The 17,463-nt window shown below is 44.1% G+C and overlaps 1 protein-coding gene across 1 annotated transcript in view; it reads right to left on the bottom strand.

The window, feature by feature from the left end:
* Positions 1–5,889: 5,889 nt before the first annotated feature.
* LOC146338612 (UDP-N-acetylglucosamine transferase subunit ALG13-like) overlaps positions 5,890–17,463 on the bottom strand; it is a 34,863-nt gene continuing 23,289 nt past the window's right edge. Inside the window, exons 2-4 of the mRNA XM_084814150.1 lie at positions 12,619–12,781; positions 9,930–10,068; positions 5,890–6,118 (exon numbers count right to left, since the gene is read on the bottom strand). Coding sequence (XP_084670276.1) covers positions 6,010–6,118; positions 9,930–10,068; positions 12,619–12,781 — 411 coding nt within the window. The 3' untranslated portion in view covers positions 5,890–6,009. The remainder of the gene's footprint in view (positions 6,119–9,929; positions 10,069–12,618; positions 12,782–17,463) is intronic.

Genomic DNA, 17,463 nt, shown 5'->3' with positions numbered 1-17,463 from the left:
TGCAGCCCCCACTGCTCACCACCGTCACACCACTGAAGTTCATGGTTGTAAAAAACCTGAAGACAACCTAAAGTTGCCCCTTTCACCCCTCTGTAATGGTTTGCCACCCTAATTTGGTGGAAAATTGTGATTCTTTTTGCCACTACTACCAAATTCAGTGGCATGGCAGCATCAGGAATGCAGCCTATGGGGAGGGGGGGGGGAATCAAAAAAGGCCCCTAGACTCCCTGAGATTGCCCACTCCTATGCTAAGGTCCCATTGGAATGAATGGGACTGAAGCACAACTAACTTCCTCTGGATTTGAGTCTGTGTGTTGAGGAGTGGGGAGTGAGGAGCCTATAACCCAGGACACAGGTAGATCCTTGGGTTATATCCAGTGTTCGTCTAACTTAAGTCCCATTCATTTTAAATGCCTAACTTAAGTCCCATTCATTTCTAAGTAGGGCTAACATTGGATACAGTACATAAATTTCCATTGAAATCAGGGAACTGAAGTGTATGCAGAAGGGTGGTGGTGGTGGCGGCGAGTTCATTTTTATTCTGTCCTTCTAAGGAGCACATATGATCTTTCCTCTCCTTTATTCTCACAGTAACCCTGTGAGGCAGGTTAGGAGAAGAACGTAGGCTGGCCTGAGGCCGCTCAGTGAGCTTTATGGCTGAGGAAAGAACTGAACCCAGTCTACGTCTTGACCCTCTTGGCCACCGTGCCAGTCTTCCCCAACCTGACAGTCTCCAGATGTGTTGGACTACAACAAATTGGAAGGGTCCCTAGCTCAGTAGCTTTCAATGGAGAAGGTCTCAGGTTCGATCCCCAGCATCTCCAGGTAGGGCTAGGAAAGATTCCTGCCTGAAACCCTGGAACCACTGTAGTGTCAGTGTCTGCAATACTGGACTAGGTGGACCAGCGTTCTCAATGAACATAAGGCAGTTTCCTCTAGTGCTGTGCCGAAAATTTCTCCCACATTTTGTCAACCATGCTTATTTAATTTGATAGAAGATAAATTGCTTCCAAAAAGAAATGGAACGGTGAAGAAATTGTGGAGAAATTCTTATGGGTTGGGTTTGGGTTTCTTGGGCTTACTTTACTTAGAAGGTGGCTTAGGAGTGTGTGTGAGTCTCCTGCTGTTCATTGAACAATCATCTCTCTGGCCACATGTAGCCTCCTCAGCTTCCTACACTTCAGTCAAAGCCCAGTTTAAGACGCCAAGAGGTAATTCCTCCCATAGGGCTTTTTCAGATAAGGCCGTGCAGGCTACTTGGGAGGCTAGCATTAACTGGGTAAGCTCAAAAAACACCACAAAAATAAATGATAAAACATTCTGAATGAGGCAGAACAATGGAAGCCTCTTTCATGGGGGGAGAAAACTTTCAGGAAATTGGAGGACAGATTTTGGCAGAGCACTAACTCCATCTCATCCCTGGAGCTGGACACAACACTGCCTCCACCTGCATTGTGATGGATGCAGACTGAGGGCCAGGCTGCCAAGACAATTGATGATGCTGCAGCATGAAAACCCCCAAAACACCAAAAAAGGAAGAAGCTGTCCTACAAGCCCTGCCAATGGGGAGCGCTGCCTTGGAGAAACTGTTGAGAATTTCTCATCCCCCTGGCGAAATTCTATGAAATTATCTCCCAAATGTCTCTGCCCACAAATAATTTCAATTTCAAGAATTTCAAGAGGCCATTTATGCACAGCTCTAAATTAAAGCCCAGTTGAAAGCACCATGAGGTAATTCCTCCCATGGGGCCTTTTCAGATCGGATGGTGTAGGTAGCCAGGGAGGGTAGCAATGATTAGATAAGCTAAAAAATGCCACAAACTCCCCTATAAAACATCCTGAGAATGAGGCAGAACAATGAAAGCCTCTTTCATGGGGGAAGAAAACTTTCAGGAAAGTGGAGGACAGATTTTGGCCTTCAGCTAGATACAACACTGCCTCCCACTCACACCTGCATTGTGATGAATGCAAAATGGGGGCCCATCTGCCATCACAGTTGATGCTGTTGCAGTACGAAAAACCCAAACCCCCTTTTGAAAAAAGAAGCTCTGTTACAAGCGCTGTCAATGGGGAGCCCTGCCTGTGAGAAACTGTTGAGAATTTCTCCTCCCCCTGGAGAAATTTGGTGAAATTGTCTCCCAAATTTCTCTGCCCACAAATAAGGTGGAGAATTTTGAGAGACCATTTGCGCACAGCTCTAGTTTCCTCTGTTAAGCATCCCCAGACAACATGGTTGTTGTCAGGAGCGCCCTGGTGGCCTCTTTCAGTAGACTCCAATAGCCAACTCAAGACACAGACAGAAGGTTTCTTTTCAAGGCTTTAATCCTTTTACAACTTAATGACTCTTTCAGATGCTAATCATCAGCGACTAAGCAAGGAACAGCAGAGTGGCCTATGAGCCGAGTAGGCAGGTGATTCCCCTTTGAAGGAGAGTCACTTGAAGACCCTGAACTTATGGGCTAGGGAGAGATCCTCCCACTTTCCCTTGGGTCCACGGGAGGTGGCCGTTGCTTGCGTGCCAAACGGGTGCAACGCCTTTTTCCTGTGCCCTCCATCACTCGTCACTCTTTGTGTCTGCGTCAAGCGTCCAGCAAGCCCCCCTCCTGCACTTGCTCACTGCCAGGGTCACTATCTATCTCAGGAATGCCAGCAGGAGGAATCTCTGCCAGCTGCTGTGCCTGTGAGGGATGAGCTGGCTCCTCTCCCACGGATTGCTGATCCTCCTCAGAATCAGAACTGCTCTGGGGTTCCATTGGCTCAGTTTCCACCTTGAATGTTGTTGTGGATGGGCCAGGATCTCTTCTCAATCATCCCAGAGTGCAGGACATGGAATAATGGGCTCAAGACGCCAGATCCCGGCTGAACATCAGGGAAAAATTCCTGACTGTTAGAGCAATATGACAATGGAACCCATTACCTAGGGAGGTGGTGGGCTCTCCCACACTGGAGGCATTCAAGATGAAGCTGGACAGCTTTCTGTCAGGGATGCTTTGACTTAGACTTCTGCACTGAGCAAGGGGTTGGACTTGATGGTCTTATAGGCCCCTTCCAACTCTACTATTCTATGAATCTATTAACTACAACAATCTATAACAATTCCAAGATCCTTCTCGCTTGTAGTGTTGAGCCATGTATCCCCCATCTTGTAACTTTGCATTTGGTTTCTTTTTCCTAGGTGCAGAACTTGGCATTTATCCCTATTAAATGTCATTCTGTTGTTTTCTGCCCAGCACTCCAGTCTATCAAGATCACTTTGAATTTTGTTTCTGTCTTCCAAGGTGTTAGCTATCCCGCCCAATTTTATGTCATCTGCAAATTTGATCAGCATTCCCTGCACCCCCTCTTCCAAGTCATTAATAAAAATGTGGAAGAGCACTGGGCCCAGGACTGAGCCCTGCGGTACCCCGCTCGTTACCTCTCCCCAGTTTGAGAAGATCCCATTCATTGATAAGCACTCTTTGAGTCTGATTCTGTAGCCAACTGTGGATCCACCGGATCATTGTTTCATCTAGTCCACTTTGAGCTAGTTTGCTCATCAAGATATCATGGGGCACTTTGTCGAAAGCTTTGCTGAAGGTGAGGTATATTATGTCCACAGCATTCCCATAGTCCACAAGGGAGGTTACTTGATCAAAAAATGAGATCGGATTCGTATGGCAGGATTTGTTCTTGACAAATCCATGTTGGCTTCGAGTCATCACGGCATTGTTTTCAAGGTGCTTCCAGATGGATTGCTTTATCATCTGCTCCAGAATTTTCCCAGGGATTGATGTCAGACTGACTGGTCTGTAGTTCCCAGTTTCCTCCTTTTTGCCCTTTTTGAAGATAGGGACAACATTAGCCCTCCTCCAGTCATCTGGCACTTCACCCATCCTCCATGATTGCTCAAAGATAATAGACAGTGGTTCTGAGAGTTCTTCTGCCAGTTCCTTTATTACTCTAGGGTGCAGTTCATCCGGCCCTGGAGATTTGAACTCATTCAAAGTCATTAGGTGTTCCTTGACCATATGCCTATCGATCTCAAGCTGCAATCCTGCCCCTTCAGCCTGTACTTCGCCTTTGCCATGGGGTCATAGAGCCTCTTTTGGGAGAAGACTGAGCCAAAGTAGGAATTGAGCACCTCTGCCTTTTGTCATCTGTTACCATTTTGCCATCCTTATTTAATAGCTCAACCATCATTTCTTTCCTCTGTCTTTTACTATGCACATAGCTGAAGAAAGCTTTTTTGTGCTTTTATAGCATCCCTCGCTAACCTCAGCTTGTTCTCAGCTTTAGCCTTCCTGACACCATCCCTGCAATTCTGTGCTACCTGCCTGTACTCTTCCTTTGTTGCTTGGCCTTCTTTCCACTTCCTGTATGTGTACTTCTTTGTTTTCAGGTCATCTCTTAGCTTTTTGTGAAGCCACACTGGCTTCTTCTGTTGTCTTCCACGTTTTTTTCTTGTTGGAATTGTTTGTAATTGGGCCTTGAGAATTTCTTTTAAAAGCTCCCACCCATCTTGGACTCCTTTTCTCGTTAGCGTCGCTTGCCATGGGACCTTACTGATCATTGTTCTGAGATGATTAAAATCAGCTTTCCTAAAATCCAGGGTACGGCTTTGGCTACACTCGGCTTTTGCTTCCCTTAGAACCAAGAACTCAAGTATACCATGGTTACTTTTCCCCAGAGTTCCTGTAACTACTACTTTACCCACTAAGTCATCTCTGTCAGTTAGGATCAAGTCAAGGATAGCCAATCCTCTAGTTCCTTCCTCTACTTTCTGTAGGAGGAAGTTATCCAACACGCAAGTCAGGAATTTCCTGGAGGGGCCATGTTTTGCAGCATTTGTCTCCCAACAAATATCGGGGTAGTCCCCCATTACTACTACATCATGCTTCCTTGAAACATTGGCTATTTGCTTTTCAAAAGTTTCATCCTCGTCTTCTCCTTAATTGGGTGGCCTTAATTGGGTAGACTCCGACTACCATGTTCCTTTCATTCTTTGCTCAATTTATTTTAACCCAGGTGCTTTCGATAGGGCTACCAAGCTCATCCTCCTGTATTTCTGTGCAGAGATACGTATTTTTCACATATAGTGCAACCCCACCTCCCTTTCTGTTCCTTCTGTTCTTTTTGAACAAGTTATATCCTTGAATTGCTCTATTCCAGTCATGAGAGTCATCCCACCAAGTCTCAGTTATACCTATCAAGTCATAATTTCCCTTCTGTATTAAGAGTTCAAGTTCGTTCCGTTTGTTTCCCATACTCTGGGCATTAGTATATAGACATCGAAGACCATGTGCTTCATGGTCTGGTTTTCTTCCTACATTTGTGAAGACTATTATTGGGCGCTATTGGAGCTGTTCTCGCAGTTAAATCTTAAAACCAAAACTAACCTGGTCTGTTGCAAATGTATTTTTTAATAGAAATAGCTTTCACAAGATATTTTATTCACAAGGGTATGATCCCTTTGCTTTAGTTTGACCGGTTCAGACAACCAGGGGGCGAAAGAAGCCATGTTGGCTTCTTCCCCTGCATGCGCGACAGCGATTTGCATAATTGCCATGTCATCTGAACCCGATGTAGTGCACGGCAGGGGTGGCTTACCCATACCACAACCCATGGTTTGTAGCAGGGGTTGTGGTGTTGATAAGAAGCCACTCCTGCTGCACACTGCGCTAGGTTCGGATAATATGGCAAGCCATGCTGCATTGTGGGTAATTGTGCAAATCGCAGTTGCGCATGTAGCGCAAGCGGGGGGAAAGCCACGGTGGCTTCTTTCGCCCCTGCAATCGTCCGAATGCAGCCATTGTTTCTTCAGCTCAGTTATGTTGTACAATGTAGCCTGCATTTATCCAAAGCCCTTTTGCGCCAAACTCCTTTCTATTCAAATTGACTCTGTCCAGCAAATGGTTTGGTCCATAATTTTAATTCATTTGGTGTTACAAATGCACATGCATACAGCCATGCTGAACTTATGCAAATAGCATTAGTTTAAAATGTGTGAGCTTTCTTTTATAGCCCATTTCTTCAAATGCCCATCACTCTGTCCATGAATGCAGCAAATTTTTCTGGCTGGCCAGGAGGAAAAGGCTTCAGAGTTGACAAATCCATTGACTGAAGAGTCTCTACAAGGGTCCTATAGGAAAACAACAGAACACACACCAAAATTAGCATGGGAGATTTATCATGCTCGTATCCTGCCTTTCCTCCAAGGAAAATTGGAACTATTTGGTGGGGGCAAATAGTATTCACTCATTTTTATCATCCTAAGAACCCTCCAAGGTAGATCAGGCTAAGTGATAATGACTTGACCAAAGGCACTAGCTGAGCTTCCTGGCTAAGCAGGGGTTTGATCCCCTACTTCAAGACAGTACTGGATTCAGTAATCAAATTGACAAGGTTTCCATGGGGGGCACTTGAAATTACGGCAGACGCACTGCTGCCACCAAAAACAGCAGTGCTGCTCCTCCTCTTCCCTATATCTAACAACATAAGATGCGTGATGCGATCCCACTGTGCTTCAGCTTTCCCTGCCTTCCACTTCGCTGGCTGGTGCTTGTGGGGCAGAGAAAAACTTACAGAGCAATTATTTTCCATCACACATTTTGCACTGTTAGTAATCAGAGAGAGTTGCGAGAATGAGACGTAGGGTTGCCGTTTCTTTTTCCAGCAGCAGTACTGCATCTACTGTAATGGTTTCAGAAGAATAAAGAACCAAAAATAAATATAGACTACAGAACTCTCTGTCTTCTGCTATAGAAAGAAAAAAGACATAGAGAATAGGGAATTTCCTTGTAGCTTCTGGACAAAAATAGTGAGATGTTTGGGAGTGGGAAGAGGTGGCGTACTCCCTGCTCAAAAAGACAGGGGGACAAGGGTTCTAGATGGGCTATCCAGAGGCACAGCGGTCTGTAGGTATTGTGGGAAATATATTTAGTTTATTGCTATGAAGACTGTCTGCTCTTCAATTTAAAAATTCTCAAAGCCAAGAATAATAAAGCACAAAACACCCAATTTAACAATGAGACAATAATTAAAAATAAGCATAATAAAAACAACAGTGCAGGAAGAGGAATTAAAAATATACCACCACAGGCATCCTGGACAGCCAGTGGAAGATGACGGGCTTCTCTTTCCTCTATCACACTTCTACTACTTGGTTGTTCCCACCTCTTGACTGGGATATTTGAAAAATGACTCCAATCCACAAGAAAAAACAGCCCTTCAGAGAACAAACAGGTCGAAAATCTGATCAAACTGCATTATTTAATAAAAAGAGGGGCCAGGAGACTGGTGCATGAGCTTTGAAAACAAATTGTTCTACGGACTCATTTTATGGCCTCTCTGGTGTTCCTTGCAAAGCCACATCATCACTTCACTGACATCTTTTGAAGTATGCACTGTCGTTTCTTAACTTTGTGGCAAGGTTTGAAGCCATCTTGCGATATGCCAAGGTTAATGGTTTGGGGGAGGGGGGATTGCAGCCAGCGGTACTGGTGTTTCTTGGTCTTTAAGCAGATTGGGAAGTTTTCATTCCTCGGGGGAAAAATATATATATGTTCCCTTGCAGCCACCTTCAGAAAGACTTGGAAGAAAGCTCTGGAACAGAACTGGTTCTGAACAAGGCCTAAAAGGAAACAACCTGTGAAATTAGTCCAGCAGAAGGGAAATGAAAAAAAAAAACCTGTGAAATGAGTCCAGCAACCTGTGAAATGAGTTCAGCAGAAGGTATCCAAGTGGGTCAGGCTGAGAAGAATCGGGTATAGCTCCCAGTGTAGACTCTGAGAATGGAAGTTGCTCAGCTTAGCACCTAAATAATGTTTTGGCCTTCTCCAGGTTGTTTTTCCTGGACCTTCTCCTTCTGGTGATTCTTCTCTATCTAGACCAGGGGTGGAGAACCTCTTTCAGCCTGAGGCCAAATTCAATCCCAAAGGAGCTCTCGGGGGCCGCATTCCAGTGGTGGCTGGGGGCCAAAGGCAACATAGGTAGGGACAAAATACCAAAAATGCCAGCAAATTTCAGCTTAAAGCTCTCAGTGGCATTTAGGAGAGACATTTCAACCTTTTAGAATGGGGAACATGTGTAAAAAAGGGGAAACTACCAAACGATCAGCAGTCCAGGGAAAGGAGAAGGGGCCATGGCCATTTGAGGAATACTAGAGGGTGAGATTGGGACCCCAAGAGGGTCAGATTTCTCCTAAGGGCCAAAGGTTGTGCACCCCTGATCTAGGACATCTCTTAATGAAGCTTTGTTTTCTGCTGCTGAGCTTAACACGCCTTTAAAAGTTGGCTCAGCAAACTATTTCATCTCCTCTGTTAGCTCAAGCTGCGAGATGAACGTGAGGACTTCAGGCAGAGAGTTCCTGTTGAGCCAACTCCTTGGTGACTTGGAGGTCTTCCATCATATCCCTCTGGCCCTACAGCCTGGCTTGCATGTAGGACATAGGAGCTGCCTTATACTGAGTCAGATCCTTGGTCCATCTAGCCCAGTACTGCTGACACTGACTGGCAGCAGCTGCTCTCCAGGGTTTCAGGCAGGATTCTTTCCTAGCCCTAACCTGGAGATGCTGGGGATTGAACCTGGAACCTTCTGCATGCAAAGCAGGGGCTCTGCCACCGAGCCATGGCCCTACTCTTTGTCCTTGAATGGCATCCATCTTGGACTTCCATGGAGTCACTGCACCTGAAGTAATGGTTCTCGCCAAGGATTACTGTGTTCCCATAGTCTAAGGTGATCTGTTCACCCAGGCATTTATGGTTCAACAAGTCTTGACAACTGGGAGCAGCGCAGGTGCAAACTGTTCCTTATGCAATATTTATTATTTTAAAACGTGTATGCCACCTTTCTGTATAAAATAATCTCAGAGTGGCTTTCAAAGAAGTGCATGAAACAAAAGCACACAGTAAAACTAGTTCAAATCACTAAAATCATTCACGCCCCTGAGATTAAACATGGGCCAACACTTTTTAGTTTTCGATGAATGGGGAAGACCCATCTCTTTATACGAGCCTTCCCAGTGTAGGGTCGCCTACCATCTGATGTAGACACAATATATTCTATGTACTGATCTTTATTTTGATGTTTTTATTATTTGTGTGCACCACTTGGAAATCTTAAAATCTAAGCAGTTTATAAATACTTGTAAACAAACAAATTGAATTCCACATGGAGAGTCCGAATTTTGGCTGGGGCTTTTCAGAGAAGGCTTCTTAATGATGATAAGAGACTTAGGGCACAAGCCTATGCATGTTTAGACAGAGAAAAGGCCTACAACTCCCAGCATGCCCCAGCCAGCCATGCTGGCTGGGGCATGCTGGGAGTTGTAGGCCTTTTCTCTGTCTAAACATGCATAGGCTTGCACTCTGATTGACTCTAAACACCGTTTTTCTGGTTGTGGTCCACTGGTTTCAGACATGTATCATCACAGGCTTACTTCCAGAGAGGTCAACAAGATGGCCACGGTTTCTCACCATAACTTTATATACTTTTCTCTCCGAGTGTTCCTTTTTGAGCTGTTGGGAATATACAGCTGAGCACTGAATAGGAGGAGCATTTGCCACGCATGCCAGCAGCTGCTACAGCTTGCTGCTTGTTTCCTAGTTCTAGCCAAGTCTGCTCATCTGCAAGACAACCAACCACATATATGGAAAAGCCAGGGGGAGGGGGCAGAGGACCTGGTTGTTGTTTTTGCTTGTGATGCCTCCCTAACTGATGTCTGGACCAGGGCTAATATCTTTAGGTCCAGGGTGCAAGATAAGAGCTTCCCCTTCTCAGTTTGTTCAGATTCTAAAGGATTCTGAGTCCATCCCTTTCAGTGGCCTCTGCACCAGGAGAGCCCTGATAGCCAGTGAATCTGGGGTCTAATTGCAGCAGCAGTATGTGCATTTGGAAGACGCCAAGGATAGTTTATATAAGGGCAACCAAACGGTGTCAAAGAAGAGCCATACTTGCTAGTGCAGTAAAGGAGATGCCCATCTCTATGAAGCTGTCTTGCCAGTTCTAGCTGATGATTGTCCATAAGCTTGTCATTTACAACAACCAGTAGCGGTTTCCCAGCTTCCAGTACTTCCAGGCAGCTGCCTGCACCTGGAGAAGTAAAACAGAAATGAAGAGTTTAAGCTGGATCATTCAAGTTCACTTAGTAGCACAAGCCAACAAACATTCATACCAAAGAGCACCAGGTCTAAAACCCTAATTCCTGTAACGGCTCGTTTTAAAGTGAGTTTCTCCCCCCGACCCCAGAAGGCAGCTCTTTTTAACCTATTGTCAAAGATCCAGTCTTCCATTAATTTGACTTATTTAACATTAAAATGCAGGATATAAATAAATTAAATAAAGTTGACCCTACTGATATGGTGCACAGTCTTCCAAATTTCTGATGTTTTGCCTTGAAAGCAACAATTTTATATATTAGGGCAAAGCTTCAGTGAAAAGAATCCAGCACTCAGTTGTGAATTAGAATTCTGAAAAACTCCATCCCTCAAACTACATATTATGGCCGATACTAAGGAAGAAATGGGCTTAGTCCGAATACATATATTGTGATTGGGTTCAGACAACATGATAACCACACTCAGGGGTTGAGTATGGGTTGAGTGTGGGTTACTGTTGAACTGTGGGTTATCATGTTGTCTGAACCCAGCCATGCTAACAAACCATGGTTTGTTAACCATGAACAAACCATGAAGAGAGCCCACATGGTTTGTTGTTGGGTTCTTCATAGAATCATAGAATAGTAGAGTTGGAAGGGGCCTACAAGACCATTGAGTCCAACCCCCTGCTCAATGCAGGAATCCAAGTCAGAGCATCCCTGACAGGTGGCTGTCCAGCCTCATCTTGAATGCCTCCAGTGTGGGAGAGCCCACCACCGCCCTAGGTCATTGGTTCCAATGTCGTATTGCTCTAACAGTCAGGACGTTTTTCCTGATGTTCAGCCGGAATCTGGCTTCCTGTCGCTTGAGCCCATTATTCCGTGTCCTGCACTCTGGGATGATCGAGAAGAGATCCTGGCCTTCCTCTCTGTGACAACCTTTCAAGTACTTGAAGAGCGCTATCATGTCTCCCATCAGTCTTCTCTTCTCAAGGCTAAACATGCCCAGTTCTTGATTACTATCTGTAACCTCCAGTATTGGAGGCAGTATTACTTGCTGGAGAACACAAGTGGGAGGGTGTGGTTTTGTGGCCAACTATAAACATAACACTGTTGGCTCCTCCTTCAGCTTTTCACATCCTACTCTCTCTTCCCCACTATCACTGCTACCAAGTACTAAAGGCCAAAAAAGCAATTCTGAAAAAAAAAAGTATTTCGAAACTGGAAGCAAGACATGCTAAAAATTGAGAAAAGAGTGCTCCACAGACTCCATAGTTTGCTTCATGCCTTGCTTCGATTTAAAAACATACAAAATGCCCCAAACAGATCCACATTAGAAGTATACACTTATGGCACACAACATCTTCCTCTCTCATTGTTGATATTAGTTTCAAACAAGGGGCTAGGTAGAGGCAGGATGTGGCCAACTTTGAAGCAGATGGCCTTGCCTCATTCTTCTAAAGTGGAACCTTCCAAAAAGGCATGCACCTACCTTCAAGAGGCCTTAAGCAGTTTTCCACCTTCAGAAATTAAAGGTATGTATGTATGTATGTATGTATTTATTTCTATACCGCCCAATAGCCGAAGCTCTCTGGGCGGTTCACAAAAATTAAAACTTAACTTAAAAGGTTAATGAATACTTGCTTAAATGCATGCTATTTTTTACTGAAACTGTTAAGATGGTTAACAAACCATGGTTTGTTAGCATGGCTGGGTACAGACAACATGCTAACTCATGTTTCAACAACAACACACGGTTCAACAACAACCCACGCTCAACCTCTGAATGTGTGTTATCATGTTGTCTGAACCCAGCCTGTGTCTTGGAATGTATCGCACATACAAGTCATTGGCTGAATGAAGTGAGATTTTCAGTTCAACTCATCTATTCAATAATGTTTGCTTATAACATACAGTTTCCATTGAATATTAAGATATCTGAATAAAATTTACTGTGCATGTTCTATACTTCTAGCTCAAACATCAGCTTATTTTCAAGGGGTCAAGAAAGATGTAGAACACATTCTAATGCGGTATCTCACTTGAGCACTGAAACAGAGATCACACTGAAACTTGATCTGTAAAGTTTATAAACACTAGTTTAACCCCTGCTGCTATTTTCAGTACAGCTGTTTATTGTGAGTTAAGGTCTCTCAAATGTTGTGCTGTACTAGCATATTTATGGGTTATGACTGCAGCCAGAAATTCATATTGAGCCTAATAACGTTAACATTTTAAAAAACTGCTGTAAGCCACTCTGAGCCTGCAGAATAGAGCAATCTAACAAACAAATAAAATAAGGGTGCAATCCTATGCAAGTTTAGACAGTCTAAGCATATATTGGATTGCACCTTACGGAGCTTATGAAAGGGGAGGCAAGTGATTTACTCTACCTTTCCACGTATGGGGAAAAACTGTTCTCCCCCCAACTTTCTCCTTATCATTTTGTTGCATGAGCAAAGTGTGCCATTCAGTTGGACTTGCCTTTCTGGCATTCTGTTTGTTGCCAAATGAGATCTTGCTAATTCAACCCTGAAGCATTTTACCTGCATGACTTATGACAAGATCCGCTGTTTGCACATCTTTGGATAGAGAGTTCTTGAACCTGAACACTTCCAGGGTAAATGTAGCCGTGCTGACTGAATCTGGACACAGGGTGCCCCTGCCAACCTGGAGGACTAGTTTGCTGTAGCCAAGATCCTGTAAAACCTGCAGACGGAAAGGAACTTAGGTTCAAACTTGGTACCCTTCCAACTGGAAAAAAAAGGGGGGGGCATACAGATACCACTCCACAAATGGTTAATTTATCACAGTGATTCTGCATTCTCTTGGTGAGAAAGATAATTGTTAAGTCATAAGAACATAAGAAGAGCCATGCTGGATCTGACCAAGGGTCCATCTAGTCCCGCATTCTGTTCACACAGTGGCCGACCAACTGTCCACAGGAAACCCACAAGCAAAACATGAGTGCACCAGCACCCTCCCGCTCATGTTCCCCAGCAACTGGTGTACATAGGCATACCGCCTCTGATATTGGAGGTAGCATATAGCCATCAGGACTAGTAGCCATTGATAGGTTCTCCTCCAGGAATTTTTCTAATCCCCTTTTAAAGCCATCCAAGTTGGTGGCCATCACTATATCTAGTCCATGTGCTACTGTGGTAAAATGGTAATCTGCACTGAACTACAGGGGATTAGGTGGGTTGGGACTTGAAGTTGCATCATGGCCTGATCTAAGGTAGTCAAAAGACAGGAGAGAAGTTATTTGAAATGCTCTAATAAGCCTGATGCTTAGAGGAAGCATCGGTAAGATTTCTCAAAATATACATGGAGAAAGGCAAATGGCCCCTGAGGAAGGAAATACCTTTCAGAACAGTGTCAGGCTTATTAAAGCATTTTCATGCACTTGTGAATACCTTCTCTCCTGTTTTCTGCAGCTGAATCCAGCAAGTGAGCCCAGCCACATTCTGAAGGAAAGGAAAACCCTCAAGTACACTCACCCATCTCAGGCTCATTAGCTAATCTGACTCTGAGAAAATTTAATTCCCAAGCTTGATTGTGAGCACAACCCACTGGGAAGTAATGCAAAGTAGATCCCACAAGACTGAAGTCTGCCCACCCTGATGTAGACAATACCAAGGAGCACTGTTCACATTCCTAATTCAGAGGGGATCAAACCCTGCTGTTCTTCTGCTTTGCCCCTACCCTGGGAGAGAGAAAACAGTAGCTTTCTACAGAGAGAAAGCAGTAGTTCTCCTGCATGCTATTGCATTTAGCCAAAGAATGCAGAGAATGCAGCAGTCCTAGCCACACTTTCCTGGGAGCAGTTGCACAGAACACAGTGGGGTTTATTTGTAAGTTGACATGTAGGTTCCTACTGTTAGCCTTCAAGGTACCACAAGACTCTTTGTCATAATTATTAGATATTTGTACTGAGATTACGTTCAGCAGTTTATACTGTTGGGGGGCGGGGGGAACACTCCTGGGTTAAAAGTGAAGTATTAAACACACAGTTGTACCATGCATTTACTCCAGTATTCTTTTCATCAATGGGTTTGAGGTCTGTGGACATACATTATACCCTAGAAGCAATGTAGTGTTAGGCTGGAAACAGGTGATGGTAGCTGCTTTTTCAGTGATTTGGTCTGAAAGAGGGATAGCTGCTCGTGGGATGTGCACTTTAAACAAGTCTCAAGATTATTTCCAAAATTGTTTTGACAAGAGCTGACCAAAAAGAAATGCGTTCACATCACAGTATTTCTCTCTCAAGTCACTTTCAACTTTTAAAACCTTATTGTTCATCCTTTAATCTAAGAATGACTAGAGATTTCAGCCTTGATCTGAAATGCTGAACATATATACAGCAGTAAGTACCACTGATTTTAGTGTGGGACTTACTTTCACAAACATGTTTAGGAGCAAACTGTTCTCACCCTTAGTAATCTTTAATATTAATTAACAATACTGATTTAGTATTGTGGCATTAGTATCATAGCCTTGGAAACCAATTAAGTGGAATCTGTGAATCAAGGAAAGTGTTTAGGAAATTTAGCCAATGGGTTGGAGGTAAATCCCACTGTGAAATGCATGGGTCTTGACTACAAGATGTGTTCAGGGCCAAAGTTACAGTGGTAGTATTTCAATGTATGCACAGGCCACTATACTTTCATTTTAAAGAAAGCTGTCTCATAGCAGTGTTTACATTTTCGGCTCATTCTATGACGAGCCTAATAAAACTAAGAACCACCAGGTAGCAAAGTTGAATATTATATTTTAAAATATCCTCCAGGGTAATTTTTTTCAGATTACTGGATCTAGAGATTAATATAGCTAGGAAGCAAAAGGCTGAAAGCATTTCAAGAAGTTGCTTTTTTATTCCCATGCTCTTAATTCTGAATAAAAAAAATCACGAAAACATTTTCAAACATTTTCCCTTCTATGAGGTCACACTAATCCTTTAAGATGCAATATCATTAATATTTTTCTCTGTCTTTAAACACCCCTGCCCCTAGATTCTCTATGAAAGTTCTCTTTTTTCCTTTAAAAATATTAATTAAAAAGTGTAAATAAGGATGAATAATTTGATTATAAAGGTAAAACTTGGAAAGGTGGGGAGAAAGTTTCTGTAAAGTTTGTTTTTAGAGGAAGATTACAGAGATAGCTGGGGCAGGGGAGGATAAATGAGAGACAGAGAAAGGAACCTCATCAGTTGATTGGTACTTGTACTTGAAATGCTTGGATCCTCGCAGTTTTGAACTCTAATCGAAAGTCACGTACTGAAAAAACCACACAATTCAATGGCCAGATAGAACTAAGAAAACCGAAAAACAGATCCTTACTAGTCCTTGTGATGATGAATTTGAGCATAGTTTTATTCTTAATATCTGAACCACTCTCCTGGCCACAGCTCCTGCTGAATGGCCTCCCCACCCCTTTTCTCTCCCTGAAATGAAAAACGCTGAATCACCCACAACCACAAAACCATACTGTTCACCGGAACCATCACTCCTGTGGGTCCCCTCCCCTCAACCATTAACCACATTTTCTTGGCCAAAGCAGACACATAGCCAAGAAAATCCTGTACAAGTTAAAGTAGGCAAACATGCAAAACCTGCATCATCCAGGGGAGAAAAAAACACAACTCATCCATGTACTTGGGTTTGATTTGGGCATCCCATCCCTTTCTCCTGGCCAGAGATTGCTGGTCCAACACCCCACCCAGAGCACCTTTGCCAGCAACGGGGTCCTAGCGCCCCACCCATGTGACAGTGGAAGGGGACAGGGGGCGGACAATGATCCTGTATATGGGGGCGGAGAAGACCCACTAAGGAAGATGTATTGATCTGGGGTCCTGATTCTGTCAGATCCCAGGCATCAGATTCTTTTGGTTACCAAGATGAATCAAGCTACTTGTGCAAAAGATGAGAACTTACTGATAGAAAATGGATGCAGAATACATATGCAAAGAAAGTTCACACCTCCTTTTAGGTGAGCAACCAGATCTTTGCCACACCCTGAATGTCTCCCTGAGTCCCCAAGATAGACTAAGGCTGTTCCTCAGGACTGCACATTTCTCTACGCTGGTAGCATGCATATTTCTCTTTAGAGCGAGACCGAAGATCAAAACTCGCCCACTTGCTTTTATAGTTTTCTCCCTCAGCTTAGGAGCTGACAGGGAGAAACACACAAATATACTCCCCTCCCAGAAAGAGCGGGGGCGGCGGGGGGGGGAGCCTGCCTCCCCCTCGAAGGTCCTCCAGCATTTTAGCCTAGAAATCTAATTACTTTTTTTTAAGAGAGAGCCACTAGCCTTCCTACTTAGGAGTGAAATCTTCCCACGCCATGGGTGAGATAAGCCATCCCTCTATGAGAAAAGGGTGAAATAGCCAGGCATATGCACAGTTGTTATTACTATTATTATTAATTTCATTTCTATACTGCCCCATAGCCAAAGCTCCCTGGGCGGTTTACAACAATTCATAAAAAATACAACAACATTACAAAATACGGCAGTAGTGGTATCCTTCCAACAAGCCTGTAAAGTAGGGTTACTACCTCCCATATTGCATAAGGTGGGGGCGGGGGGACTGAACTGAGGGTGTGTGGCTGGCCTTAAGTCACCTAATGAGTTAATGGCAGAGGCAAGATTCAAACCAGACTTCCTAGCTGAGCTCAGTCACTTCACCACTGCACTATACCAGTTCTCATGTATGACCACTCACAACTAAAGTACAATTATCTTGTGGCTTCTTACCTAAAGAGGACAGGATGTTGGTGACAGAGGGAAAGAAGAATAAACACTACTTGTCGCTCGCTCGCTGACACCCCTTCTTTCGCTCGCTGACACCCCTTCTTTCGCTCGCTGACACCCCTTCTCTTGCTCACTCGCTCTCTGACACCCTCCTCTCTCTCTTTCTGACACCCCCTCCTCTCTCTGTCTCTCTCTGATACTGCTTCTCTTTCTCTCTCTGATACTGCTTCTCTCTTTCTGACACTCCCCCCCGACACCCCTTCTCTCTTTCTGACACCCCCTTCAAAACTGTACTGGCTTGATACTAATTAAAAGTATGTGAGAGGCTCACTATAGACATTGTCCCCACCCCACCCACGGGCCCCAATTAAGGGGCCTACCTCTATAAGCCTGCTAAAGTCTACTAAGGGTGCAATCCTATGCATGTTTAGACAGAAAAAAGTCCTACAACTCCCAGCATGCCCCAGCCAGCTATACTGGAAGTTGTAGGGCTTTTTTCTGTCTAAACATGCATAAGATTGCATCCTAACTGTACTAAACTACACAGGTCTCTATGTATTTAGGAATTCAGTGAAGTCCACATTTTCTGCTCACTAACCAACCCACTACAGAAGATCCTCCCTCTCTCCCGGGCTGCAGC

The sequence above is a fragment of the Heloderma suspectum genome, chromosome 9 (assembly GCF_057233095.1).
Source record: "Heloderma suspectum isolate Gila_16-S chromosome 9, 16-S_ref, whole genome shotgun sequence".
Lineage (NCBI taxonomy): Eukaryota > Metazoa > Chordata > Lepidosauria > Squamata > Helodermatidae > Heloderma > Heloderma suspectum.
This window is presented reverse-complemented; position numbering and strand designations above follow the sequence as displayed.